General features: G+C 37.9%; 1 protein-coding gene across 2 annotated transcripts in view; it reads left to right on the top strand.

The window, feature by feature from the left end:
• Positions 1-7,992: 7,992 nt before the first annotated feature.
• Positions 7,993-13,368, top strand: part of Sesn3 (sestrin 3) — a 65,767-nt gene continuing 60,391 nt past the window's right edge. For both annotated transcript variants that reach the window (XM_071616633.1, XM_027951368.2), the window contains exon 1: positions 7,993-8,342. In XM_071616633.1, coding sequence (XP_071472734.1) covers positions 8,265-8,342 — 78 coding nt within the window. In that variant the 5' untranslated portion in view covers positions 7,993-8,264. The remainder of the gene's footprint in view (positions 8,343-13,368) is intronic.

The raw sequence follows: 13,368 nt of genomic DNA, 5'->3' as shown, positions 1-13,368 counted from the left end.
ACTGTGTATTTCATGGTTATCTTTCTGTGAGACATACAAAATATTTCTGTCTCAAAAAGACATTGAAAACTTGGGACAGTAAATGTAGAACATCAAGGAGGTAAAGAGGGAAAATCCCTCAGCAAACAAAGGAAAACCAACACACTTGTAGGGAGTCTGGAGGATAGACTCCTTTTTCCTTTCTCTCTGCCTACTTGAAGAAATTCTCCCATTTCTTCTGTTTACACTAGCTTCTCATGGAAATACTAAGACAAAACAAATTCACAGAATTATAGTTCAAAATTATATTTTGAAAAGTCCAAGGAGCTCTTTAAAAATCTTAACTCAGATCTGGTTTAATCATGAATTCAGTGAAGTTTCAACGTTAGGGTTCATCACTACCATGGACTCCTTTCATGGCCCTGGGAGAGGTCCAAGCAATGTATTCACAAGGTCAAATTTTAAAAAGTAAACTCTTTTACCATTGTTGTATGTTGTATGTTTATAATTTAAAGATAATTTGAGAACTTTTTGTAGGTAAAAATGATATGTTGGTAAAGACCACAGCTTCTTTGTATTCTGATTTTCATCTTTTTCCTCATGCTGGAGGCACTGGAGAAGCTGTGGTCATATTTTTGATCTGGTTAAGGGGAGGTTGAGATGAGCATAAGTTTATCTTGTTAGAGTGAGCGATATTTATGTGGATTGCAGTCATTTCAGAGTATGATAGTTATTTCTAGTTAGTCCCTATGGAAGAATGGGTTCAAGTAATATTTCCACTATGCACTAGGCCAAGCATCATGTCACAAGTGCAGGATTATTCACATTTCGTGATAAATATGTGTCCCAGGACACACAGTACTGAGAGTATTTGCTAGTGGAAAGACTGGATATCTTTCCATTCTCTCTAAAAAAGATAATATAGCAAAAAATTATTATCATATGAAAAGGAAATCAGACTATTCAGCTCCAAAGATGTAGTAAAGTAAGTAATTTAGGGTTGTGCCAGGCAGTTAATAACATTTTCTTATTAATCCAATTTTGTGATTTGTATGGTATTTTCAGCTTTTTAACTATGATTTTGTTACTGATTTAAAATAAATATTTACTTTCATAATTAATTTTACATCTACAATATTAAATTCTTTTCTCAAAGAAGATCCCATAGTATGTAAGTCCCCACAGAACCTGGATTTGTCCCTAATCCAACTTAATTATCCCTTCATCTTTAGAAGATTTCTCTTCACATTTCAAGAAAACTGAAGGCCAGTATCATATAGTTCATAGCAGCACTGTACAAACTCCAGGCCTTCTGACTTCCTCTCCATTGCTGTTATTACCCTATATTGTTTTACTTTTGAGAATAAGTATCATGAAAGTCAAAGACCTTTAATGAAAAAAAAGGCAAGTAAAAAAATCTCCTGATGACAGTTTATAATAATAGGACTTATAGCATTTCTTATATGCTAGTGGTTGTTTTAAAGTGCTTACATAGAACTCAATCTTCAAAACAATTTCATGACTAAGCTAATCATATTATCCTCATTTTTCAGATAATGAAAGTTGAAACAAAAAGGTGAAGCAAGGCTAGAGTTATGGCTTAGTGATAGAGCACTTGTCTAGTACATGTGAGGCACTGGGTCCTTTGATCCTCAGAACCATTTAAAAATAAATAAAGGTATTGTGTCCACCTCCAACTAAAAAATATTTTTTTTAAATGGTGAAGCATACAGACTGAGTTCACACAGTGTGGGGAAAGCATGACATTCTTTGTTTTGTGGCAGCTTGCAGCAAACATTTACTGAGTGCTAACAGTGTTACAGTCACTTTGCCAAGCATTACCATTCATTATATTATTCTATCTTTACAATCACCCTTTGAGATATGTAGCATGACTCTTATCTTGCAGTTGAAGAAATTTAAGTATAGAGATATTTAGTCATTTTAAGTAAGTAAGGGGCAAAGTAAGTATTTGATTCATCTCTGACCCCAAAGTCTGGGCTCTTAGCTTCTATGTGATACTGCCCATCAAAAAAAAAAAAAAAAAAAAAAAATATCCTCAATGCACCTGCCATGGTTTCCTTGACCTTCCACTATTGCCACATCCATTCCCTATGGTTCTTTCTTTTAAAGCAACAATTGGAATGGGCATGTGGACAGGGTTAGGATCAGGAATGGGGATAGCAGCATAAAGAATAGTAGGCCCTGTCCTGGCAATTCTGATATACATACTGTGTATACCTAAAATCAGGGCACCTGCCATCATCATACACCATGATGTTCCTTTCACTTGACCCCTTTCTTCAACTTTTGCAATGGTCAAGAGACGACAAATTCATTTTTAATTTATGTTCTATGATAAAATTATGAATAAATATGAACAGATATGTAATTTAGATACTGGGGAAAGTTTATAGAAGTAGCAAACTCAAATCCATACTAAGGTTAGGGAAAATAATACAAATAAAATAGCAAGAATGTAATGCCAGGGTGTGTCAGGGATAATAGTAAAGTAGAAAGTGCACATCCAAACCGAATAGCAGATACTGAGAGCAACAAAGGGTTGCCAGGTGGGAATATGAACCCAGGGTGACTAGATCTGACAATTTAAAAAAAATCTAGATTTTTGGTATAAGCATATCTCCTAAATTGTAAATATTTTAAAGCAGTTCATTTTTATTTTATTTTATTTGCTTTTTAAATTGATTTTTTAAAAAAATAAATGACAGCAGAATGCATTACAATTCTTATTTCACATATACAGCACAATTTTTCATATCTCTGGTTGTATTTAAAGTATGTTGACACCAATTCGTGTCTTCATACATGTACTTTGAATAATGATGTTCATCACATTCCACCATCCTTGCTAACCCCCTGCCTCCCTTTCCCTCCCACCCCTCTGCTCTACCTAGAATTCATCTATTCCTCCCATGCTCCCCCTCCCTACCCTACTATGAGTCAGCCTCCTTATATCAGAGGAAACATTCAGCATTTGTTTTTTTGGAATTGGCTGGCTTCACTTAGCATTATCTTCTCAAATGCCATCCATTTACCTGCAAATGCCATAATTTTATTCTCTTTTATTGCTGAGTAAAATTCCATTGTGTATATATGCCACATTTTTTTTTTTTTATTCATTCATCCACTGAAGGGCATCTAGGTTGGCTCCACAGTTTAGCTATTGTGAATTGTGCTGCTATAAACATTGATGTGGCTGTGTCCCTGTAGTATGCTGTTTTTAAGTCCTTTGGGTATAGACTGAGGAGAGGGATAGCTTGGGTCAAATGGTGGTTCCATTCCCAGATTTCCAAGGAATCTCCATATTAAAGCAGTTCATTTTTAAAAAGCACTAAACCAGCTGACACTGCAGGCCAAACAAACAAACAAACAAACAAACTTCACATCTGTAGGACTTTTATTTGTAGCCTGTCTTATAATGGGTGAAGTCAGAAAAATCTGAGATGGCAGGTTAAAAAGGCTGAAAAGAATTTGGATCTTAGTGAAATATTTGTTTTTTGAAAAATGTACTTTGGTTAGAATAATTTATGTGGTGGAGGTGGATGATTGAGGGGTGGAATGGGAATGGGAACTAAATAAACCAGTGGCCTTTTTGGAGCTGATCCTCTTCTTTCCCCCTTTGGAGTAGTATTGGTCTTGGGCCATAAGGAAAAATAGCAAGAACCTAATTAACAGCTCTAAGGTAGGAATCAATTTACAAATGTGTGAAGTGCAAATTCCTTTGGGCAAGAAATAAATTACAGTATTTGCAAATTTGTAAACAATATAGCACTTTTTCCTGAATGTATTGGGTTTCCCCAGAAAAAGAAAAACAAATTTGAAAAAGCAAAATGCTAGGAAAATAACCTATTGTCCCAAGAAATGAAATTTTAAAAGTATCTTTAGTAATTGATTTTCTCCATTAAATTCTTAGGAAATATAGGGGGGGTCCCAGTTTTTAGGTCAATAGAATGAGAGTGTCTAGAAAGTAAACAATTCAAATCCTTAGTCACAGTATATGATTGACTGGATATCTTCTTTCAAAAGAGCTGAACATAAAAATTTTCCCTCAGTCCTCCCTATATCCCTAATTTGTGCTAAGAACTTCATTTTAAAAAAGAGATAGTAAGCCACAAGCCATAATCACCAATATTTAATGTAACAAAGAGCATCAGTGACAAAGACATTAACTCAATCTTTCTGCTTCACAGAAGTAGTTTTTATAAACAATTCTATTCATAAATGTTTATCAGAATCATTTTATAAGATTCAATATCTGTTATTAGAGAGACCCTGAAAGAATGTATGGTTTATTTAGAAAAGTAAGAGCGCTAATTCATGATTTTATCCATTTTTAAGGACTTAGCTGCAGGCTGAGCTAGAAGCCAAGCATACAAACTAAATGTAACTCCTTCCTTGCCCTCCAGGGGTTCAAAGCCTAAAGAGAAAACAGTTTACACCAATCCTTTCGGTAGTGAGTTTGTTGGTAAAGAAGAAGCATGGCTCTCCATGGATACTTGGACTGATGCTTGACTCTATCATGAAATCATTGAACAGCAAAAGAAAATCAATTACCAAGCAGAAGGAGGGGAAAGGCATTAGAGGCAGAGGTAGGTGGAATATTAATGACCTTATGCAGGAGAATGACAGATAAAATTTGTGCTTTCAAATGATTGCTTTTTCCTATGTTCTTTTTCAAACCATTTCACAAAATATTTTTAGCAAGTCACCCAAGAGCCTTAAAATATATTCATACCTTTTTACTCAGAAATTGCAAGTCTAGGAATCAGAGATGCTGCCAGAAATTTATATATGAGGAAGTGTATCACAGCATTATTATAGTCAGAAAAAATCCCCATGTTCATCAATGAGTAATGGTTAAACAAACTTTATGGTATGTCCAAGCCATAGGTCTATACAATCATCAAGCGATTTTATGTATTCCTCATTAAAAAAAAATCACAGTTTGAAATAATATTTCAAAGCAAGCAAAAATGAATATGAAATAGATTTCAAAATGATGTAAAATGTTTCATGAAGTGTCATCCTAATTGTAATAAAAACAAAAAGCTCTCAACCTTGTTTATAATTTTCACCCATATCCTATTTTTCTAAAGTTCTTCCTTGTTTTAGACATACCAGAAAATGAAATGGGAGGAATTTCTCTTTGTTTTGTGTGAAATCAAAGGAATTTACTTTCAATTCTTTTCCTCTTATCAATGATCTTGACTTGGGGCAAATCATTTACTAAGTCACATTCTCATGATTGTATCCATGCTGGCCAGGACCTGAAAGAAGACCAGGTGAGGAAGTGTCCAGACGCTGGATTCTCCCAGGAGAGGGAACAAATATGATGGCAGTGAGAATTGAGGGTGTGAAGACCAGAAAGGGTAGCTGCTGTGTACTGAGAATGAGTTACCAGCATTGAGAATTGAAAGGATGGAAATTAAGAACTGTCCTGATGCACTACCTGATTAATAGCCAAATGAAGAGCACTAAAAAGATGTTATTAAAGTTTGGAGGAGCGTTGTAGTGGACAGAACCCCTCAGGTATCTGACCAGGTATCACTGAAGATATTCAGGCCCTAAAACTTCCCTTTTGGTCATCTTTGTTAGAGGGCATAATTGTGCAGGACTGGCCCTCTTGCCTATCATTTATTGGGAATTTAGTTATTGTAGAACTTAAAAGACCTCTTTGCAAAGGGTTTGAGCTGTTAGGCGAAAAAAACTTATAAAAAGAACATATTAGAAAATAATTTGAAGTTAAAACACTATTTGAGAAAATTCAAACTGTGTACAAAAATTCACTTCATCAACTCTCCTTCCTTCTAAAATGTACTCATACAAAATATGCTTTAAAAGACAGAACAAGCCAGGAATATAGCCCAAGAAATTTACCACTAAATGAGGACACATATGTGTTTTAGTTCTTGGAAAAACTGTGCCTTGCTGACTTTTTGCCTGGATTTCTTGGTTCTCTGCACTGAAGGGCATGTGGTAATTTCTCCCTCCGATAAATTTTCTTGCTTTTACAGTTTCTTCTTCTAACTGAATGTTAAGCACCTTTCCCACACCATTGCTATTCTAGGTTATGTAGGTCTACACAATCATCAAGCAACCTTCAGCAATCACTAACTAAATGGATCGAGACATTTACCCAACCACAAAACTTAGACCGTTTGGGGATTTTCCAGTCTAATTTAATCTATATAAACCTGACACCAGCAGATTTTCATTTCCTTTGTTCCTTGTGTAGACTTGGTTTAACGTGTTAGTCTCTAAAAGGGAGAGTGGAGACAGCTGTTGAGAAATGAGGGGATTGGCAGTTATAAACACGCAATTTGGTCTAATAGCTTTGATATGCTAAACTTGCTAGCTCCTCCAAGTGTACCTTCCTGATTTTGCATCACAACACACCGAATCCCTAAGGAAGCCACGATAGTTTTTTAAAATTAAAAATAAAAAGAAAAGCAAACCAGTGGAACGGTTCTTTTAAATCATCTCCAACAGATTCATTCTACGAACTGCAGGCCTGCACAAATCCTGGTACACTAGAGACCTTTAAAAGAGGAGAAGCCAAGAATACTGATCAGGTTCTAAAAAGCGAAAACAGGTGATGTCATAACGCACACTCCTGTGTGATCACTGCCAAGGCCGCGTGGGGAGCTGCGGCTCCAAAGAGCACCGAGCTCTGCGCCAGCGGGCAATCCGAGTTATCTCCGGGGCCCGGCGGTCACCGGTGAGCACCCGGCACCAATCAGGTTCTTGCTCAGCTCCTGCCTTTGTTCTCACTGGGGAGCAGGTTTCAGGCGTCTATCATCCGCAATACGCATTCTGCCCGCACGCGCGTTGCTGGCCCCCTCGGTATACCTGGCACCCGCATTTGTTTGTCCCTCCGCACCTTGTCAGCCAGAGCTTTCAGCTGTTACATCTGCCTTCTTGCCTCAGAGTGGACGTAAAACCCCTGACTCACCATTTTTAGCGTTGGGAGAAGCTGGTCCTGCCCAATCGTTTTAGGTGGCAATTTGTTCTCCGAAGCTACCTTCCCAAGCAGGGCTCTGTGCTCTGCATGTATCTGACCAGCTGCTTAAGAATGGACTTTGGAGTAAGAAGCAAAACCTCTCTTTGGCCATTTCGTGTTTTCACTGCTAAGAGTACTGTGAGAAGGTGCTTCAGAGAAGAAGCGGAAACTGCTAAACCAGAGATGTCTCCCCCCTCCCCCACCAACTGGATTATTGTATAAATATGCCTCAGACATCTACCCCCATCCCATTCTCAAGCCTCAGGTAACTAATTAGTCTTTTACACAAGTCTCACAATAAATGACGCATAAAGTTCTTTGAGATCTCTGGATGCAAAGTGCATCAAGACTGCAGCCTCCTTTAGAGCTAAGCTTAGATTTTTGGCTGAGGGAAAGCCCACCACTGCCCCGAAGGAAGGAACGTTTTAATATCTACCCTTCTCTCACCCCCACACCACCCCTTTCTCCAGAAATCAGAAAATGTTTAGCTCAATCGTAGACCCTCTAGCGAGCTCTAGCTTCCAGCTATTTATCTCACTTTCCTCACCATTTCTGTAGGGACCTAGGAGAGGGGCGTGGCTTGACTAGGGGGTGGAGCTGATCTGCCAGTGTTATTTGCATATAACACACCCTCTTTTTCTTATTGGCGGAGCCGTGCACATTGTATTCCCTCCCACCCCACTACCTAACCCGCCATCTCCCTTCGGTTCTGAGCCTCGGAGATAAACTTAACTTGCCCGGAGATTCAAGGCATTTTCGGCCTCTGCGATTGGCCGGTGAGGCTCTCAGCCGAGCCCTAGAAGCTCATTGGCTGCGGCCAAGCGCTCCGGGGGCGTGACTAGAGCTGTCCGATTAGCGGGAGGGGGCGGTACCGGAGTGTGGAGGTGGTGAAGGTGGTGGGACGGCGGGGGCGGGGCCCGCACTGAGGCGCTGCGGCGGCGGCGGCGGCTGTGGTGGCGGCTGCTCGTCCTAGGCTGGCGGGGGCGGGGGTCTGAGGATGGGGGCGGGAGGAACAACGGGCCGGTGAGGAGCAGCCGCCGCCGTCTCCGCCGTCGCTCCGACAGCCGTCGCCGGTGGTCGCCTCGCGCACCCCGGCTTGGCTTTCGGGCCGCTGCCTTCCATCTCGACATCCCACCCGGAGGAAGCTGAGGCTGAAGCTCGGCCGGGGGACGGTCCGGCCCTGCATCTGCGCGACTGGCGGCAGTGACAGCCCGGCCCGACCCGCCGCCCGCCCTAGCCTTCACCCTCGGCGCCCGCAGCCACCATGAACCGAGGCGGCAGCAGTCCGTCGGCCGCCGCCAACTACCTGCTCTGTACCAACTGCCGGAAAGTGCTGCGGAAGGTACGGGCTTAGCCTGAGGTCCGGCCGGAGATGGGCGCCTGCCGGCCGGGGTCGGGCTGCTCGGGGCGAGGCTCGAAGGGATCGCTGGCATCGTCCCTGCGAGGCTCAAAAAGATCCCTGGCTTGGTTCATGCACGGAGACAGAAACAGGGGGCGTGAGTTGAGGGTGGAGGGTTCGGGCGTTTGCTGCTTTTTATCTCCACCGGGACAGAAGCTAGTCCCGAGGGGTTGGGATTTGGGGGTGGGGGAATGCCTGTGGTCTGTTTTCAGCTCGCCTCCATACCTGGCTATCCCCGGTCTGCTCCTCGGTCAGACTGAGGGAGGGACTGGTTGGAGCCTCCTCCCTGTGCAGTTTAGCCGTAGATGGAGGTTGGGATGAAATCAGAGCAGCCTGGTCTGGTCTTGAGGAACCCTGGCTCCCTCTCTGCTGTGGCTAACTCTGATGGGTGCTGTTTTTGTTTATTCTGTTGCCTTTGCTTTGCGCGCCGTGCCGGACTCCCCCTTTTCACATTCTTTTGATGGTAGTCCTGTGTCTATAGTTAAGTCACGAAGGAACTATTAAGGCATCTTGAACTTTATGCCCATGGGAAATGCTGTTCGACCTTACAGTTCCTCTGGTGGGGTTACAGGAGAAGACTGAGATGGACATGGGTTGTCTCCCTCCTTAGCACCCCCACCCCGTGTTGATCCAGAAAAATCAGACGCACCATCAGCTTAATGCTTCCCATAGGGACTGATAGAAAGTTTACTCCAGTATTGTTTAGCTTACTTGGCTTAATCACTCCGTGGGGGATGGGGAGGATAAGATGGAAGAAGGAGATGAAAAGAGTTTTAAAATTAGATTTTAACTGCCTCCACGAGTAATATTATAATCAGTTTATTCTTCTCCAAACTCTTATTTTTTGCATTGCATTAAGTGGAAACCTTAGATGAGATGTTTCTGTTTGTCCAGTACAAATGAATTAAAATTGCTGAGCTGTGCAAATGCACCGGGTCTGAGAGCTAAAATGAATATGGTACCCTTCCCCCCTGCCACACACACACACACACACACACACACACACACACAATTTCTCTATATACAGTCGCTTTGGGATTGTTCTTTATATATGAAAGAAAGAAAGCAAGAAAGCACATAAGTAAGCAAGCTCAAATATTTGCGCTCTTTGTCCAAAAACTGTTTTTCTTCCTCTGTGGGTCAGGCCAAGTGCCAATCAAAGTTGTTTTTCAAGCCTCTTTTCCCTGCAGTAGGGCTGCTGCTTTTTTTTTTTTTTTTTTTTCCCTCCTATTTTATTTGAGAGCTTGAGGAAAGCAAAGAGATTGCAGATTTGAAGTTAATCAAAGAATTAAATATGCCTTAAATTGTGTTTATTGGATATGTTTCTCTTGAAACAGATTTTTATTAAATGTGCATGTTGAGTATGTGCAGTTATTTTTTTCCATAAACTTCGGGATCAAATTACAGTTGATACTTGCTCAGCTCATTGTAGGGCAGCTTGTGAGAAATGTAATGGATCAGAAGTGCAGATCAGGTTAGTTGAATGTTAACTCTTTCACTGCAGGGCCAGTTGTCATCTGAATTTAGTTCTTAAAAAATATTATTCCCTTACTTTAAAAGTGAAAGGTTGTCTTTGACATAAAAAATATGTCTTTAAGACATATTTTGATTAAACTTAAGCTTAGTTAAAATGACAGCAAGTTTTTTTTTAATCAAATAAGAAAAAGATGTACTGTTATTGACTGAAAAAAGATTTTTTAATGCCTATGGCAATTTGTTAGGCTAACAAAAGCTTTGAAGGTGATATTGGGCTTCAAACTATTTTATTTTTCTTTTGAGAAAACTGTGGCTATGGATCCATGGCATTTTACTAGTTAAAACATCTTTATTTATTTCTCTTAGTTTGTTAAAAACTAGTATTTGTTTACCTAGAAAGAACATCTTCATTTTTAGACATTATTGAGAAAATATGGAAAATGGATGTGAACATTTTTATATTTTATAATTGCTATGCACATCTCTGCCAATACTCCAGTTTTTAGTAACTACAAGGTATTTAATGTTGATTCATGTAGTAGCATGAAATGAATTTAGATGGAAATAGAATTGTTTGTGCCAGTTATGACATGACTTGGCAACATTTGTAGCTTTTTAAGATTGCCCTTCTTAAGTACTCTTAAATCAGTGTCTAGCAATTTAAATTTTTCATCCTTCTAAAAATAGCATGTAAGGGTTTTTTTCTAATAAGGGCATATTTTTCTTTTTGATAGAATGTAAGTAAAATTCATCTATCACTTTCAAAAAAATGTGATTCTGTGAGTTTATCTTGTGTTTTCCACTAATGGACTGTACACTAATAAACAAATGGATCATAGCACTTTTAATTTTAGTTCAGTGTAGCTTACAATGGAAGAATGAAAATCATGTGTATCTAGTGGAAATTATACTTTGCTGTTATAAACCCTCATTAATAATGAGGGAAAGGTCACCTTTTTATATGACAAAAATTTGTGGCAATATGTTTAATTTGGGAGAAACTTTAAAAAGAACTGAATTCACAATCAAGTAAACCTATTTGTTTTAATCCAGTACTTGAATATTCAATTTTATATTGGATGAGAATCATATTTATTCATAGACGTGTCCTTACAAATTTGATTCAGTATCTTCTTAAATATTAAATGTACCAAATTTATAACTTAGGTACTAACTTATCTCTAGGAACAAATGAACAAACTATCATCATATTCAAAACTCCTATTAAGTCTAACTTACTCCATTGTCACATAGTATAATAAAGTTTTTAATGAAACAGGAAATTCTTCTATTTACTTTGTAAGGTTAACAAGTTTTGAAATGTGACATATTTTACTTGAAGAAATTCCAGTGACACTGAGATGAATCTGATCCTTTAATTTGAAAAGTGAAATGTGAAACTAAGGAAGGTAGGTAATTGTCAGTCCAGTCATCTTCGAGTAAAGAAAAGTTGGTATATTACAACTCAAAATGTATTTTGAGTATTGAACTCTTATTATTACTCTAACATTTAAAATTTGTTGGTATGTGTAGGAGTTCTAGTGATATATCTTTGTGTGATTATTATGCTTTTTAATTTTCTTTATAAAATCACAAATTTTGACAACACTTTAATGTTTTGTAAGCATAGATACTGTCAAATTTGAAAAATTTAGATTAGGAAGTTTATTAAATATTAATAATTTTATGTATTTCAACCAATAGAATGGGTTTACTTATACTATGGACTAGTAATTTATTCTGCTTTGGTTAATCAGGTTTCTTGGGTTATACAGTTTTGATTGTCAAAAGCAGTTTTTTACTTGATTTTTATCTTAAATAACCTAAGAAGAAATCAAACAATGAATTTATGACAGCAAAGTTTTATGCAGTGGTTTTCAGACTACTTTATAAGATGCTTCAGGATTTTAAAATACTTAAATTGGATTGAAATTTTAAGTATCTTTTTTTTTTTTTTAAAGAAAGAGTGAGAGAGAGAGAGAGAGAGAGTTTTTTTAATATTTATTTTTTATTTTTTGGAGGACACAACATCTTTGTTTGTATGTGGTGCTGAGAATCGAACCTGGGCCGCACGCATGCCAGGCCAGCGCGCTACCGCTTGAGCCATATCCCCAGCCCTTAAGTATCTTTTAAATTATTTTAAAAATTTAAGAATACAGCTGCTTATAACATATATACATAATCCACCACATTGGAGCATACCACAGTTATCTTTTGTTACAAGATTATTCTTATGCAGGCCTTTAAATTAAACTTGTTCTATTATCTTTGTTCATATATTTAAACTTTTTTGTTGCTGTTATCTACAGGAAAGATTCTCATTAATTATGAAGGCATTGGCCTTTAAAAAAAAATTCCTGTACATATCTGCTCATGTTAAATTTCTGTGAGAATATAAATACTGTTATCAGTAATTGTTACTTTATAACTAAAATATGTATCAATTTTTTTGTATATTTATATGCTTCATAATTTAAGTTCAATATGAGATTTAATTTATAAAAGCAATTCTGCTACTTCTCCCAGCTCCCTACCACCAAAATTAAAAAAAGCATACCTGCTAATGTAGTGATACTGGAAGCCATAAAGATGTGTTTACAATTGAATCTTATAACAGGTCTTTTAATTTTGAGCAAAATAGCCAATGTCCTTAAAACCTAGTTTTCTTTGGAAAATGTGGATAATGTCTACCTGCTCCACAGGTGGCTTCATAGCTCAAGGAAGATAATGTGTCTTAAGTACTTTGTAAATCACGAAGTACAACTATAAACACAAAAAGGAAAGGAAAAGACTATATATTTATACTTTTTCCAGAACATCTAAGTTCTTTTTGTGTTGTTCAGTACATGCTGAGTAATATGGTTAATGTTCACTTTTCTCTTCAATTTGTTTGCCTGCATGAGAGTTAAGGATTATGCTTTTAGTTAGAATGATCATTTTGCATATTTTTATTTCTATATTTCAATTCTCTCACTCCACATACCCCTTAGTTAAATGGTAATGCAGTGCATTGTTTTTGGATTTTCAAATAATTAAATCACCTCTGATACTTCAGCAGATAAGGGAAATTGCTTTTTAGTGCAAAAAGATTAAGAGTTAAGGATGTTTGTGCTTAATAAAGGATGGGGGTAAACTTAGCATCAAGTACAGATTTTTTAATTAGTTCAGGAGAAGAGTTATAAAACTAAAAGTCTTAATCTTTTCTTCCCATCTCTGTTCTTTTCATTTTCTCCCTTGGAAAGATTGGATTATAACAACTTAAGTTTGTAATGATCTTCACAACTGTAAGAGTACTTTTACATTATCTCTGACATACAACCAGAAAGTCCACTTAAATCTAATGCTGTCTCTGTAATAAACTATTCAAATTGTCTCCTGCAGTATTAAGGTTTCCATGGAATATCGTAGCATCTGTGGAGTACCCATAGGTACCTAAAATTCTCCAGATAATAATGATTGGGAATTGAAAATTAGCCACTTTTTAACATACTAT

Source organism: Marmota flaviventris, chromosome 9 (assembly GCF_047511675.1).
Source record: "Marmota flaviventris isolate mMarFla1 chromosome 9, mMarFla1.hap1, whole genome shotgun sequence".
Taxonomy (NCBI): domain Eukaryota; kingdom Metazoa; phylum Chordata; class Mammalia; order Rodentia; family Sciuridae; genus Marmota; species Marmota flaviventris.
This window is presented reverse-complemented; position numbering and strand designations above follow the sequence as displayed.